Source organism: Poecile atricapillus, chromosome 4 (genome assembly GCF_030490865.1).
Source record: "Poecile atricapillus isolate bPoeAtr1 chromosome 4, bPoeAtr1.hap1, whole genome shotgun sequence".
Lineage (NCBI taxonomy): Eukaryota > Metazoa > Chordata > Aves > Passeriformes > Paridae > Poecile > Poecile atricapillus.
In genome coordinates, this window is record NC_081252.1 from 66,957,540 (window position 1) to 66,974,629 (window position 17,090).

Genomic DNA, 17,090 nt, shown 5'->3' on the forward strand with positions numbered 1-17,090 from the left:
GAATCCACTGAGTGTAAGGGCTCCCACATTCATAACTCTTATCTGGTAACTGCAGTTCTTGAAAGACACCATTCTTCAAGCTCAATTTCACACACAAAAAATTTTCTTGAAAAAGCTTATTCGGTGCCACTGCTTTGTGGTCTTTCATTAAATAGAAAACCACTTTCAACAATTTGTTGAAATTACAAAAATTAGTGATAGACTTGCCACCATTTTAAAAAAAAATTCTGGAGCAGCTGCTTCATCCTGGCAGGCTGATTTTTTTCCTTTAGCAACTCTCATTAATGACTTCTTTTTCTGTCCATAGTTGTCTTAAAGGGCAAACTTTCTGTCTCTCTCACTGCTATGTGGACAACATTGCATTTAATATAATCTTTAGCACTTGGACAGAATTTTCAAGATTCAAAGTCCTGTAGAAACACCAACCCATCAGACAACAGCCTCGGGAAACAAATATAGATACCACAGATAGAGTGAGGTAAGCTGGTCACAAGAAAACCCTAACACAAAATCCCTGCATCAGTCTAAATCTCAAGTTTCTAGCCTCCTTTAATAAACAGTGTCCAAAACAGCACTTTGCCATCACAAACTCCTGCCAGGGGTCTGTCTGCTATAGACAAGCAGCTTTATAGGACAGTGGGCAGGTTTGTCAAATGCATTCAACACTAAGTCAGGCAGAGCAAGAACACCAGATTTCAGGATGGATTCTTTCTGTATTCCCTGAGGTCCACAGCAGTCAATTGTACTCTTCTACTATGGGACAGGGTCCAAAATCTACCTATTTTAAATATCAAAGATCCCTCTTATTTATTTTAATTTGCATGCAGCCCCAATCTGTAATGAAGTGAACATTTTAGCTTCACTGATTTCAGTGGCCTTGCTTCTAGAAGTGTCAGAAGAAAGGAGATGCAGTCTGGACAAGGCTTCTGCTGAACTCAGAGGGACATTTTGGTCAGAACCATAAAATTGCATGATAGATAAATTTGACAGTCTTATCTTCCTTATGTGCTTTTAAAGAATTCCTTCCCCTTTCTCCTCTAGACAAGTTCCTTGGCATTTTCAGCAGAAGTTTTCAGAACTTTGCATAATAAAGCAATACATAAAATTTCAAGGTACTTTAAAAACAGTCCAGCCTGAAAACTGGTAGGCATTTTTGTATCAGAATAGCTTATGCACATATACTACCTTCTTTGCCTATGGGAAGCATTCATTCAGTTCTGAATATATAAATGTATTCCAGTGATTCATTCCTCAAATTGGTTTCAGCATAATGAAACCATGGAGCAGGTTCAATAGAGCAGGTAGTAAACCATTTTCTATTCAGTAGATGTGTTGCCACATATTTTCATGCTAACAAATGCCAAAATTGTATGACCCATATGAAGATGTTGTTACCATATTATTTAATTTCATAAATGCAATAGCTGGAAAAATTATTTGCTCTTTCTGACTAAAGTGATGCAGGTTGGAATAGGGTCGAATATGACAAACAGTAAGGATTTGCCTACACCCCAACACAACCAATACCTTCAGATATAGTCTGATTACAACTAATTATAACTCATTCTAATTCTGCTGACATATTATTGGCCAGACTGAAAGTATTTCCATGGATATCTTGAAGTAATAAGTATTTTGGGAATCTTGAATTACCAAAACTAATTCCACTCCTATGTCTTGTCCTGAGTTGTGGACAAGCTTAAGCACAGTTTGCATAATGTTGGAACAGGTTTCACCCTTCTAATTTGCATGCTTCCAGTTTTAAGTGGCTCTGTCAAAAAAGGTTGAAAAAGTAGGAAAGGTCACACCCCTGCTGAGCATCTATTTTCAGTCCTCTCATCTACTCACAGTGAGCTGCTGTCAGCCCTCCAGACATCCCATCTAAATGATTGCTATCCTACTGACACTCGCCAATTCCTTCTGAGCCATGCAATTACTTTGATATCACTGACTCTTAATCAAAACAAAATATTTCCTGCATAGTCTTTTTAATGCACAACCTTAAAAACAGAATGTTGGCAGGCATTGCAAACATTTTCAGAAATGCAAATCAAGGAATTGAGGTTTTTTTGAAAGTAGCTTTGTTTATGATCTTCCAGAAGGAGACAAACCATATGGGAATCAAACTTGAAAATCTTAATCCAGGCCTGCTACTGAAGTTATTCACTTCCCCTTCATTCAGCTCCATGTAATCTATGCTTTCCTTACATCCTTTGTGTGTTTCCTTCCTCTGCAGGTGAATTTTACTTTCTCCCTTTTAGAAAATGAAGTCAGAAAGTGTCTGTTAACACTTTGTAGGATTCTTTTGAATTTCTCCATACATAAATGGATTTCTATTTAAGGAGGGAGGTGGGGAAAGACAGAAAGAGAAAAACAAAGTCTTCCATTTTCTCATTTTGGCCACATTCCAAGCAATCTGAAGAGACTCCTTTACATCTGGATCAAAACCAGAAACCCCACAAACCCTACATTCCAAAGGGAAAAATCTTTTCCAGCTTTTATTGTCAGATGACTCCTCCTTCAAAACATTTCCTTCTCTCTCTTCAGAAAAGCTCCCAACAGAGTAAGAAGTAGCCATTGGTATTAGTAATAATAAAAGCTATTACCCAGCCTGACTGTATTTAGGGGAGGAAGCCAATTTTCCCATTTGTTCATTCTGACTGGGATAGAAGATCCATACTGTGGTTTATCAATAATCTCCAAGGCTCTCTGACAGAAAACCAATCCAGCAGCACTTGTGTTTGGTACAGAAGAATAAATTCTGTTGAGTTACATTGTCTGCATTCCCTCATGTAAGGAAAGATGCTTTCTTCTCTTGACATTGTTATTTCACTTACCAGTGCTTCTGTGGCAGGCATTTCTTTTCCCATTACAGACCACAGGCTGTCTGTTCCCCTTAGTGGCAGATCCCAATAAGTGCCAACTCTTATTATTCCAAATTTAGATTAAAACACTTATTCTTTGCACAAACGTTGTGAGGATTGTTTCATGATAGATGGAGAGTACCTTGAGTACAGTCTTTTAGGTAACCTCCTACAGGGCTGAAAGCAAGTCAGATCTGCACTGCCCTGGTAGGGTTGGCATGTCTCATGTGACACCTCAAATCCAAATTCTTACCCCTTCACTTCCTCCATGCACACCTTTGGAAGAGCTGGGTCACTTACATGAGCTCTTCCCAGCAACAGCAATGGAAAAGGAAGCTGGGTCTCTTCTTCATCACCTGTGAGTGAAGCCTGCTGCCAAGAAGCATTACAATACTGTACGAGTTCACTGAGGAACTGGGAAGGAAAAAAAATCCTTCCTTTCCTGGAAGCTGACATGAAGCAATATCTCTGCACAGTGCATAAGCAGACCTGGATGGGGGATGAGACCAAGAGGATGAAGATCATATCTACAATAGATTTGGGCTCCTGGCCAAAACTGCAAAGAGGAAAACAAAACAAATGTAGCTTTAAGCCTGACACTAAATCCGCCTGTTTTATGCCACTTTTCTCTGTCACCTTCAACTGGAGAACATACTTTTGCTCATCTTTGATCTGCACAGCACTGGGTGCTTTTGTCAGCATAACCACCTCCAGAAATGACTGCATTTCATTGTCAAGAGCAGCAGTGATCATGGGGTTGTTTTTTTCTATTTCAGAAAGATGCCGTGTGGAAATTGGCGGGCTTTAAGATGTTTTTGAATCTCTGAAAAGTCTGAAGAACCACACTATTTTACTGAAAAATTTCAGAGCTTTCAGAGACATTTACAATAATGGTAAATGTAAGTAAAATGCCAGATAGCCAAATCATTGTCCAGTGCAGACACCTCATTTAGGGGTGACACATACTGAGAGATGCATTTACTGCTGGTTCATGTATCACAGTCAGGAGTCATAGAAAAACAACTGGAACCAAATCTTGAAAGAAAAGAGCGCAAAAGCAAGTTTTCTAATTCATGCAACAAGTCAGCAAGACGCAGATACAGAAACCTCACAAACAAATAATTTGGGTCAATAATGACAACTGACTTCCAGGTTCCTCTGAGGTGCAAACTGTTCCTGTTATAGTTCTGACTAGGTGTTTGTTGCCCAACTGCCCAGAGCTCTGAGATTAGAGCAGAAATACAAGCAGCAACAATGCTGTAGAAGATGACGAATGCATCCTTCTCAGCTGAGAATGTAGACAGCTTGTAGCTTTTTTAAAGGTGGGAGGAAGCATAAAATGTTACAGCACCACACATCAATACCGTAAAAAAAAAAAATCTTTGAAAAGAGATGTAAAAGATGTGCAATTACAAATAATCATGTTCCTACACTCTCAGAGCAGGCATGGAAATAAACACAGTACAAGATAAACACATAAGGTTTTCAGTCTCCTGGGAAGAGGTAATGACTCCCAACAGAAAAAAAAAATAGCTAAATTAAGGTTGTAGCTAACAGTACATTGTGATTTCTTTAGTATCTGTTTTAGTACTACATTAGAAAAGTACTTGATTAAAAGCCAAGAAAAATTAAAACATTCTCAGTTACACAGATATGGCCATGTAGTCATGCAGCTGCCATTTCTCAGATTTCACTACGCAAGTTAACACCTTACAGGCCTTCTCTTTCACCACTTTCAAAAGCAACATCTACAACGAAAGGAGAAACACCAGCTAACTCTGGGGTTAAGGGTTTTGTACAGGATTTGGAAGACTAAGGCTATATTCCCAACCCAGTGACAGGCTGCTCATGACCCTGGTGAAATTAGTCCAGGCAAGACAGCAAGAGACCTCAGTGTAGGATGCTCTAGAGTTCAAGCCTCTTCTCTGCCTTCTCATATCAGTTGTGCTTCTCCCTAGGCTTAGGCTCTCTGCCTGGTCTAGAGTGCACGAGGGACACACAGATATTCACAGCTTCTCTGGAACACAGGGACTCTGCACTCACCCAAGGCTGCAGGTGATTAACCAGCTCTGAAAGGGAGATGTGGTGCTGCACGGTCAAACACGGTAGTAAAGAACCTGCTCAAGGATGACAGTAAGGCATGCACATGCCTTCCTGAGCAGCTGTAATGCAAAATAAAGCAATTTCTACAGGACAGACTAAAAGAGTTAAATATCCTATCACCTAGCCAAACCAACTCCTCACTTAAACTGAGGCCCACGTGCCCCCAAGGCAGGTGGCAGCTCTCCCTATGTTGTGTAGTGTTCTCAGCCCCTCAGTGCTGTGCAACCCTCTGCCTGCCAAAATCCCTTTAATCCAGCAAGACCACAACATTTCTATATTTTCACTTACTACAGATATGCTGGGAGGTTCAAAGTTTGAGGCACAGAGCCACTGTGGTAGCAGGAATTGTACACCTCATAATTTGAGTAGATCAGCTCATAATTTGGGACCATATTGTCCCCAAAGAGGCCTCAGTATTTTAAAATCATCAACTTAAGTAGGTGGCTGAATATCAATAGAGATTGATGACAACAGCCACACACAAAGTGACAACCTCTTTTCCCCTCTATCATGGCAAGTTAACTACCAAAGCAGTACTTGTGACTATATTTCTACATAAATAAGAACTCCCACTGACACAAATATGAGTTTAGCATGAGCTAGCCATACATAAATGTAATTCCTACTAATAGGCACATTTGGAGCTGTCAACAGTGATTTGAATATAACACTAAGCAGCATGAAGAGACAGCAATAAACACTCCATATTAATTCAGCTTGCAAGAAGAAGGTCAGGGGACAAAAAGCAAAGCAAAATGAAACCCAGAACTTGTCAGATGGAAAAGGACAAAACCAGTTGGAAAATAATTTTATTTTTCAGACTTCTAAGAAAATTTACAAACAATGGTGGTGTAAAAAAAAAAAAAGGAACACCCTATAAAAAAAAGTTGACATTTCTCAAACTATAGCATCAAAGGAAGTTACAGAGCAACAAGCATACAATGAAATTCTATTCATCAAATTAGTATTAGTTAAGTAGTTAAAAATTTAATAAGTAAAGTCTAATAATAAATCTCTACAGCTTACTCAGAAATTGTAACAATCAATTCTGAGCTTAAATTATACTTACAATAGACAATGAATTCACCTCTGCAATCATCTACAGCACTGAAATCAACTAGGTCAAATTACATAGCAAAGGCATACCTTGGGAAGTCTGTAAAGGACATCTTGAGCACAGCACAATTACATACAGCAGAAAGCAAATCACCCTGCATGCTTGTTTCTTAGTCCCCAGTGTCTAATATGAAATACAATATACAAATAATAGAAGCAATATTTAGTAACTCTTTTCATGCTGGTTCTATTTTTCATGCAGAGTGACAGAAAGGCTTCCTTTCCCTGTTTTCTGTTTGAGCCTTGCCACTTTCCCAGGGCCTGTCCTCCCTGTTTTCATCATCATCCTTGTCATTAGAGGAGCAGGTGGTTCTTAACAAGTCAGCCCCAGGCAGGACCCCCACCATGGCCCCTGCATATGCACATCTTCATCCTGCAACCTCTCTCCAACTCTTCACATGCTGAACTCCAACATGCACACGCAACATGCCCAAACCTAACCTCCATTTGCCAAAGGTTACATATGGGGCACAAAACAAACTAATGCTTATAGCCTTAATTACTGCTGCAGGCTTTCCTCTACTTGGGTCACTTTAAATAGTAGGCATTTAAAAGCCATTAACACAATTTAATTAACAGCTTAACTCAAAATTGCACAGGAACTCCAAACACCGGCACACCTTTTTTGAACACAAATTTGAATACACATGATAACCTGGTGTTTTCATCAACGCATAAATCAACTCTTCCTGACCGTAACATATATCATCTGTTCCAAGTAAAAGGTGCAATAATTATTTTTTAGTTACAGTCTATGGATTTGGGCTTTTACTGTACTCATCAGGAGAAATGCCAAAGACAGCGTCCATTAAATACTGCTAAAATAACTCATTCTTGACAGTTCAAGAGAGTGCATCAAAGGGTTATTTTTTCTTTCAAAAGTAAAAACAAAGCCATGAATCATCCCATTTAATGAGACCTCTTTCGTGACTGCTTATAAATGGGTTCTTAAAAAAAAAATAGCAGATGCGCATATCTCATGTTAAAACAAAAGTCAGTAAGAAGGTTGCACCAGTGTTTATCACTGAATTTGTTTACGTATAGACAATATCTGAAATTCTTGCCAAGTTATCTTATTAGGGCAGCTAGAAACACCATTAAACCTGACAGCACTTTGCAATAAAAGAGGTGGGTATTTATGTCATTGGGGTCAACAGGCAGTTGTAGTGACATAATTTAGCTTTTAATGATTTTGAAGATACCCAATACTCACTTTCATCTTCCCATTTTCCACAGATATCCAGGGTAAGATCTGATATACTCACTCTAAACCAACAATTCAGATCACAACATTTAGACCACGTGAGCTGATTGTACCTGAATTACCTCTTTCCTCCCTGCCTATAAAAAAGCCACCTTTGAGCTTTCTAATCCCAAAGCAGAGCCCTTCCAGAAATCAGTCTTGGTCATTTTTCCCAAATTCTCCCTACCTACAGGGAGCAGCCGCAGGAAACCAACGGCAGATACAGGGCTGCACCCCACTGCCCGCAGCCACGCTTCCAGAATTGGGCTGGAGGGCTCGGGAGGATCTGTGGTGCCAGTGGTTGGCAAGGATGGCCTTGGAAGATCACTGATCCTACTGACCACAGCCTTAGAAAATGTGTCTGTCCCACAAGGGCCTCCCTACCTGCCAAGTGCTACAGGAACATGACACAGGAACATCCAAGGTGCTGTGATGGGGCTGCGCAAGTGTCCCAGGCAGACAGAGCTTTCTAGTTTGCAAATATGCAAAGGCACTCAATGACAGAAATGCATGAAACACCTCATGAGAAGAAAACAATCCACATTTATAACCTTTTAATTTTTCTTTCATCACCTACTAGGCATTCAAGCCCTTTTCATAGCAGTCGTTTATGTAATCTCACATTTAATTAAATGCACACACTTCAATGGCAGTGTTTGATTCCTCATGAAGAAGTCTCTCTTGCTGAATCCTTGCTTCACACATTCCCTAAGAACTCCCTCTAACCTTTCCAGCCTTTCAACAGCTCACTAATACAAGCAGCTTTACCTTCTTCTAGTTTAGCAAACACATTCAAAAAAATCTTCTCCAGCGTGGATAAAATCAGATACATTTTCATGCAATGTATAATTAATGTATAAAGCTTACTGCCATAAAAAGACAAGAATGTAGCAGGTCAAAAAAGAATTTATAAGAACATCAAAGTCTTAGCAACAGATACTGGCAAATGTGTTTGGAAAGACAAGTGAACCTCCACAATTTAGGTATTAAGTCATTATGTGACTGGTGATCAAAAATAAATTTTCCTGCAAAAAAACTGTCCTGTTTGTAGACTGCTAGTGAGTTTTTGTGTACCTGCTCTGAAGTACCTGTCATTGGCCAGTCACATTACTGGACTGCCATGCTGACTTGAATATCTTGTATTTCCCCAGTGAGAAATGGGTCTAACCTGGCTTCTTGTGCAAGGTGTGTTCAAACTACATTGACAAGGAAAAGAAAAACATCAATAGCATAAAAGTACGCACTCAGATCTCCTTAAGAGCAGCACATAGCATTTGACTTCTTTCTTTGTAAATATCAGCAGCAAGACAGGTTAGTGTCTTCCATGCTTGCTTGCCATTATATGACAAATCCATTGCCTGCAAAACTTTTGTCTTTCACTTACATGTACCCAAAGCCAAAATTGGCTGATTTAAAAGTAACGATTGTGGTCTATATTGTTCAGTGTTTCCTTGACTAGGCACAGATTTTGAGGAAACCATGTGCTAAGCCTCTCCATTTCAGCATAAACAACAGAAAAAGTTATTACCTGTTCAGAGTATAAAGGAAACTATTTTACTTATGACCTACAACTTACATAAATTTAAATTAATCATGCTATATTAACTAAGGTTCGTTAGCATCCGCTCAGTGTTAGGTATTTACCTTTAGTCCACCACAGATTGGACAAGATGAAAAAAGAGCTCTTGTCATCCCAGGGTGGGGGCTACATGTGTCACAGGGGTCAGCTGAGGCCCCACCAGGTGGTGACAGCTCACTACTTTTGGAGTCTGACACCTGTCCTTGTGGTTTTGTGTCTGACCACCTTGAAACAAAATCCACATATGTCTCATCACTTGAGTCCTTGCTGCTTTCTGTGAGTAAGGATGAAGGCCTTCCTCTGTGCTGGCCGTGCTCAGGTCCCCTCCGTGCTTCCAAGTGTGGAAGTAGCAGTTTTGGGTCACTGGCACCTTGAGCAGGCAGGGCCTGGTCCTTGGGTAACATGGAATCTGCACTCTTCAGTTGCACTTCTTTAGAAGCTGCCTGTAACACACTCCTGGGTATATCATAAACGTGTCTGAGAGAGCTGGGAACCTGGTACTCTGATCCCACAGCTCTCTGGGACTCACTGTGAGGACAAGTACATAGACTCTGATCCGAAGGAAAGTTCAATGGCAAGCTTAGCAGTGATCCAAACTCATCACCGTGGCAAATGTCTAGGCTCCCAGCATAGGAAGAGAAGCTTCCAGAGTAGGAAGAATGACTACCAGTAGCTATTCCACTGTCAGAAGAACTCTGACGACCTATTTCCTGCAGCTGTCTGGATCGGAGGGGCTTCGGAGGGGGTTTAGCGGTGCCACGTGCCCCTTCTGGAAGGGTCTTTTCTTCTCCCAGGTGAATGCCCTTTGCAGCTGCCAGCCCATGGCTCTCCTGAGAGGTGCTGGCTGAAGACTGTTCAGGCCACACTGTCAACCTGCTCCCAACACTGACATCCGAGTGGCTGGTATCTGAAGATGAGCTTGAAATACTCCTATCATCTCCTAGAAAAGAAGGAAACGCATCAACCTGTTTAAAACACAATCAACAGACTCAAGCATGGCAAGTACATACAAACAGAAAGGGCCTTGAGATTCCATCTGCTTTTTGTAAGTGGAACTGCTGTCAGAAAGCTAGAATTCCTGCAATAACTCATAGCCCCACGGGAAAAATAAAATGCAATGGTATGTTACCTTGCCATAGCCCTACCACACTGTGGAACATAATGCATTCAAGGCTAAATTTTTTAAGTTTATGCACCAAGTTCTCCCCTTTTCAAACATATTTTACTTTCATATGGTTAATTGGGTTGCAGTACCAAAATACAGTTGTACATCACAGTACAAATAAAAATAATGCTGTTATGAAAATGTTTACATATCTATATACAAAAATACCTTTGTATATCTGTCTATCTGTGATTCATTTATGCCTATATTGCAAGATTGTTTTCCTCAACTACAGTTGCAAGAAAGGCATTTTAACAGGTAATTACTGCCTTCAAAGATAGAATAGGAATTTTTTAAAAATTAAACATTGGCAGGAAAGGGCACCAGGACAAAATACAAACATCATACAAACAAACAAATACAAAATCAAATAAATACAAAACCATTTTCTTGTAGCACACACAGTCCACAATGTTATTTTCTTTTTCTTAATAAAACCAATGTAAAAAAAAAGGCAGAAACTGTATATGAAGTTGGGCCATGATTTCTGAGCAGAGGAACTGAATTTAAAAAAAAAAATAGGCATGCTTATCTATCAAGTCTCATTTTCTATCCTTTCAGTTAAGCCTAGTAGTTATGTGCTAATTAAGAAAAACCTCAGGAAGTCTCACTGGAGTACAGTCACAAACCACATTACCCAGCAGTGTCTAGGCCAAAGCAGCCATGGACATGTATATAAACACATAATTAAGCTCCTGAGGATCTGCACAGGGACATTTTTTAGGCTTGAAGGCTTTAGAATCAAGAGCAAAGCAGGTGTTTGGATGATCTAACTTCAGCTATTAAACAGTTCAAATGGCAGTTCAGAGCACAGGCCTTTTTACAAATCCAGTGCTAGACACCAATTCGACTTTGATACACTACTAACTCCAGAGAAGGCATGTACAGAGAGCAGAGCAAAGCACAGGAGTTCTATGTTTTACTGCAAAAGTCTGCTGTAAGCCTGATGTGTGAGCCATACAAGTGTGTCCATCACATGGGCTGCACTGATGAAGGTACTTTAGCAGATATCAGATTTGATGTAGACAATTCTTTTTGAGTTTTACATGCAAAAATTCAGTAGGACTCAGCAACCTAAATGGTCCTCCTGGGTTAATAGTGTTTGATTCAAAACTCAATCTGCTGAGTTGAAAGCTTCCAATCTACATCAAAGGACTTCAGACAATGCTGTTAAAGAACTGCCTCATAAGAAACATAACAAATCTAACGTTTTCACCATTTCTCTATTATTTTTCTTGTAAGCTCCACATCTTATAAGACAGGCCATATAACTTTTAAAGCCTGGGCAGGAAGGAACATAACATTTTTTTATTTAATTAGAGGTACTTACCTCCACTACCTTGGCGACTTGTATGGGACAGCAAGCTCAAGCGCTTTTCTAATTGCAAAGCTTCATGAGCCAGTCTTTCTTCTGAATAGGCTGGGTTTGTACTTGGATCTTTAAAAAGAAACAGAAAATAAATAAATCAATAAAGGAGGTAACATGAAAAATAAATTTAAAAAGAAGAAAAGAGAAAAATACATTCTTATGCTTGAAATGTTGATTGGAAAAATGTATGGGACAACCTGACTTCAAGCACATCCTGGACAAAGTAATTTAAAATTAAAAGTGTCAAAGATTTTCAGAGATTTTACCCAATGTCTGTAATAGTTACCACCAGGGGCAGAACACTGAAGAGGACAGCACAAAGTCAACAGCTACAGAAATAATTAACATCCAGCAAGTCTAAAGAACTTGAAAGCTAATTTGACCCACACAAATTCTGTCCTGAATTCATTGGATTCGCTGGGAATTTTAACATCCAGAAAGATCAAATTTTTCATCCAAGAAATTTCCAAATCTACATCATAAAGCCAGAATCACAGCAATTAAACTGACATCTTACAATCCAGATCATCTATTTACAAAGACTTTGCTTTCAAGTTGGGTATTAAGAAGGTCATTAAGTTCAGATGTCAGAGATAAAAATAACCAATCTGGTGGTTCTATCTTCATGTTTAATACAAGACAAGTTAGGATTATAAAAGCCACTTCTAAAATGTACTGTCATGGATTTTCCCCATACATTTTAGTGTGTTTGCCATTCCAGCTGAGATTATTTCACTGGTGGTGGCTCATTATATTCCAAAAAAACAGTAGAAAGACCAAAAGTTAAACAGAATGTGGAAGAAGTCTCATCAGGGAAACAGGCCAGTTTCCTCTAAATCATTTTTTTTCCAGCAGGCACAACAATAAAATCAGATGTTGGAAGTAATCATAAGCCTTATCCAAACAGAAACCTTATGGATTCCTTCAAATAGCACTGATGAGCGTGTCATGTTCAGTGGTTGCAGAAGATATGGTCTGCTAATTTGTTCATCATCAGAAACTTCAGTAATTCTCATTAATACACACAGAAAGTAATCAATGACAGTGAAAACAGATTAGCTTCCTCACAACTGCTGCTCTTGTCTATCTGATCAACTGGGCAGTAGAAGCACACCACAAAAACACTGAATCATTTAATAAGAGGGAAGAAACAGATGAAAAAGGCTATACATTCTTGTGATTGAGTTAGTAGGACAAAAACCAGTTGGAGAGATGAAAGAAAAGTTTCATTTTCACCCCAGGTCTTTTAGTTTTAAAAGACTTGGTTTTGATATTGTCAACACAGCAGTCAAAGCAAGCTCATAATCAGGGGAAGGAGCACTGCCAGGTCAGCTGAAGCTCCATGGGAGCTCCCTACGTTATCAACTGTCCCAAGAAACAAACTGCCACATCTCTCCTCCCTAACCATATTCACTTTCTGACCTGCCCTAGGTAGGAAAAGAAATGACAGTGCTGAACTTTCTAACTTCTTTCTCATGTCAAGAAGGTTTCCATCTTTGGCAGTCTGCAATCTGGGTAAGATGAGCATCAAAACCAAGATATGCACAGTCCATCTACAACAACATACACCGGGCATTCTAACAGGGACAAGGCAACAATACCAACGACAAACAGGGTCTGTGACCTCTGTGTCTCCCAGCTCAGATAGTGCTTGACACACTTCAGGCTTAAGAACAGAAAATAGGAATGTTTGATGTGGATTATTTTGTTGGTTGTCCATTCCTATTTACACAGCAAGACAGCTCTCATTAGCCATTGACTAGTTCAAACCTGCACAACTGCTTACTCAAACAAACCCCCAAGGTTTCCATATGGACCTCTGCCAAAGGAAAACACAACATTTGGCCACCAGCACCTATGGTGCAACCCAGACAGGTCCATGCAAGGATCTGCTCAGTAGCATACAGCATTACAAGCTGCTATTTTTTAATGTCCTCTGCTCCAGTTACTCTGCTCTATCTAGTTAAATGCCTTGTGTCCAAAAAAGGTCCAAGGAAGATGTTCTACGAGCACTTTGAGTATAAAGTTGTCATAACAGGTCAGCAAATTGGTCAAACCAAGATGCAAACAGACACCAACCCTTCCCACACCAAAGAACTGTGAGTAGGAGAGGTCCTTTCACTTTCCTCAGAATATGATTATTTGACAAATGCAGATTTTCAGAACATTACTAGGGCACCTACACAACAACTAGATTTTTAAGTTAATGATGTCCCTCTCACAGAGAGCAAAAGATACAATTAAAAAAAAAACAAAAAAAACAAAAAAACAAACTGGTCAAATGACTGATCTAGTAAAATTGCCTTACAATAAAATACATGAGGTAGGAGGGAAGTTGAAGTCAGACAGTTTGGACTTCACACATTCAATTGCTCCCAGGAGCCAAATTCCCTATCAGCTTCACAGCTATAGAACACACCAAGTTTCACCCAACAACATGAAACCTCTAGGCATAGAGTCTGTCCAATAGACCTAATAATTTTTTGGTTAAACTTCCCCTTAAGGATTGCCTATGGATAAAAACGTGTATAAAATTGTGTTCATAATTACGTGCTGCGACCTCTCATTGCCCAGTTTTGTGGAAGATTGAGCAGAAGAACCTTCCTCATCAAGATCTAAGAAATACCTAAAGAAATAACTTCAAAACCTGACAAACATATTGAGAGTCTAAGTTTTAGGTAATTATCTATGAGGCTTACCTAAGTCTTCATTTCACCTTTAGTCTTCTCTGCTAGTAAGCCAGACATCTATGGAAAACACACACAGGACTATTCCCCAGAAGTAACAGATTCTTATACCAGTATTTTTGGTTATAGATGATCAAGCTCTAATCAGGAGGTTTTCCTACAGGATCAGACTGTGGACTGAAGTCACTGGCAGCCACTCTTTAGGGATCTTACTGGGGTGCATAACCTATGACCTCCCATGAGCGCTGTTGTAATAACCCTTTTTTTAATAAGTTTTTTAGGCCATAATGCTATAAAGTTGGATTTGTTGGCATCATCCTCTGCCTTTTGCATGCCCAACATACAACATCTAATAATTTTGTGGCAATTTGCCACATTAGTAACTCAGGGGGACAGAAGTAGCATGACCGGTACCAAGACAGCTGTCCAAGGAAGTTCCGACAGCTTCTGCCCACACAACATCCGAAAGCAGCTCTTTAGTATTAGTACTTTAATTTCCCAAACCCTTAACAAATGTATCCTGTCCTGTGACTCACTCAGTCCCTTCAATTAATAAAATTTTTTAGCATTTTCCAATCAAATATGGATCCCTCGCTATGAGGAAAATAATCTTTTATGTGAGGCAGTCATCAGAATCATCTCAAACACTGCTTTGGGGCAAAGGGGATGGATTACATCAAATTTAGCTGGACTAAAAATGCCTCTGCTGGAGATTTTATTTTTACATTACGTTGGTGGGTATTCATTAAAGCCACATCAGCTGTTCATCGTGGGAGATTTTGAATACTTTGGTAACATACGAATAAAGTGTCACAGTAATTCAAAGCTCTGGGGTTGTTCAATAAGCACCTGTCAGGAAAAAATGTATTGTATCCAGTTCAGTCAGCAGCTACCTAATTGGCTTCATGCATCTTTAAAATGCAACATTGGTTAATTACTTCGTTAAACAAAATTAAATAGGCTGAAATCTCTTTTTCTTCTTCATGTGTAACTGTAGGCACATTTGTAAATCAGGCCTGGACCCTCACCTTCTTGCTAACATTTCCACACCTTGTAAGATGTCTGGAGGAATGAAAAGATGTCCTAAAAGTTTGAGGAGGATCCACTGGGCACAGATACTGCAGAAGGCAGCCACAGAGCTGTCTTGCAATGGCCAAAGGTGTCTCAAGCTTCAACAAAAAGAAAGAGCATCAGATGGATCCTCAGCAAGCAGCACTACACACTCTCCAGTCAGTCACAAAGCAGCCTGAAAAAGCTTCCAAAATTAAAAGACAGCATCCAGACTTTTAACATTACACCTGGGATCCTTCCAGACTGCAGGACTAGTCTGTCACATAATCAGATAGAGAGAGTACTGGTCTGCCCACTGAACAAAGATATCACTGATGGGCTCTTGGGCCTTTGCTGTGCTCAGGTTTGGCATTCAACATAAATCTTGCTAGTGAGAAAAAGGAGTTCAACACAAACATTTATCAAATATTAAGCATGCAATATAGTATAGGTTACAAACCATGCAATCAGTGATTCATTACTAAGTCCATATCTAGACTTCTGTCAAGACAGAAAGTAAAATTCTCTGGACTGTTTTCTAAATTTCTCTTCAAGAGAAAAAAAGACATCATGCTAGTAGCCAGTTACAGCAGTTCTCTTCCAACTAGTAGCTGGGAAAAACAACCATCCAAAGCCATTACTCATTTGTGTCCTTTATTTAAAATATTACTCTTCCTAAAAATACCTACAGGCACCCATACCTACATGACCTTCACATTCCCATCTTCTATGTCTTTTGGGGGGGTTTTATGAGGCCTGATCATGCAGCTTTTAACAAATCAAAACCTCCAATCTGCTATTTGAGACATCAATAGGAATATTTTGGTACAATTTCAAAAAATTAATGGACTCCAAAAAGAAGTATGACAAGTAATAAACCATAAAATTAATGTTCTTTTCACTTTCCAATTTATTTTGGATGTACACATAATATAATTATTTTTTATCGTGAGAATAGTAATTTGATTGATTTCCAAAACATTTCAGAATAATTCAGGTTGGATGAGATCTCAGGAGTTCTCTAGTCTAATCTGCTACTCAAAGCTGGTCTGCTGAGAGATTAGACCAGATTTTGATACTTTGCAAAGGTAAATCAAGATTATGAGTTCCACTGCCCAGGATTTTCACTGCAAATTTTATAGCTGACATCACAAAATACGTGCAGCAATCATATAGCCATGTGATAAGAACATCAGGTATTTTAGGAAATAAGGCACAGCTTTTAAAACTACAGTCCTGAAAAGAAGATGTGCATATTGTCCTTGAGCAAACAGTCCTTTCACATCCAGCTCACAAATTCCATTTGGATACTGGCTGTTTTACATTTATTTAAGAATCGCTATGGCAAGCAGGAAAACTGGTCATTTCTCACTCCTTTCAAACCATTCTCTACCATCTCCTACTAATTTCATGCTAACACATAAATATTTCAGCAACCCTTTTAACCATATTGTTGAGCTGTTTGCACATTAAGCGACTGGCTTCATTCATTCATCTTTTCTACAAAGACAGACTACATTGATTGCATAACATCTATAGATTATATTTGTGCTGTGGGTGTTGGTGTCACTGTCACTGTTTTTACCATATTACATTCTTTCTCTGTATATCAGCCCTTTGTGTATTTTCCTTGCTTGAAAATACCACAGTGCTTCAAGCATATTTCATGTTTAAGTTGGAAAGGTACAGGCAAAGGCAAGATGCCGAATTCAAGTAGCAAACTGTGAAGAGAGTATTTCTCTAAAAGCTTTTAAATTGCACAAAAGAAGAATATTGCATACATAAAGTGCAGTTGAGGCTGTGTAGCATTCTGCATTGAAGCAAATATGAATTACATAGACAAGAGGTTTCTTGGTAGAATCCCCAAGCTTTGATCTAGTTTTGATCTAGTTACCTGAAGTGTACAGATAATTA

General features: G+C 39.2%; 1 protein-coding gene across 6 annotated transcripts in view; it reads right to left on the reverse strand.

Annotated features, from left to right (window-relative positions):
* The window catches only part of DOK7 (docking protein 7), a 59,337-nt gene that overhangs the window by 25,103 nt on the left and 17,144 nt on the right, over positions 1-17,090 (reverse strand). For all 6 annotated transcript variants that reach the window (XM_058837200.1, XM_058837198.1, XM_058837196.1 and 3 more), the window contains 2 exons: positions 11,401-11,508; positions 8,971-9,845 (listed from right to left, as the gene is read on the reverse strand). In XM_058837200.1, coding sequence (XP_058693183.1) covers positions 8,971-9,845; positions 11,401-11,508 — 983 coding nt within the window. The remainder of the gene's footprint in view (positions 1-8,970; positions 9,846-11,400; positions 11,509-17,090) is intronic.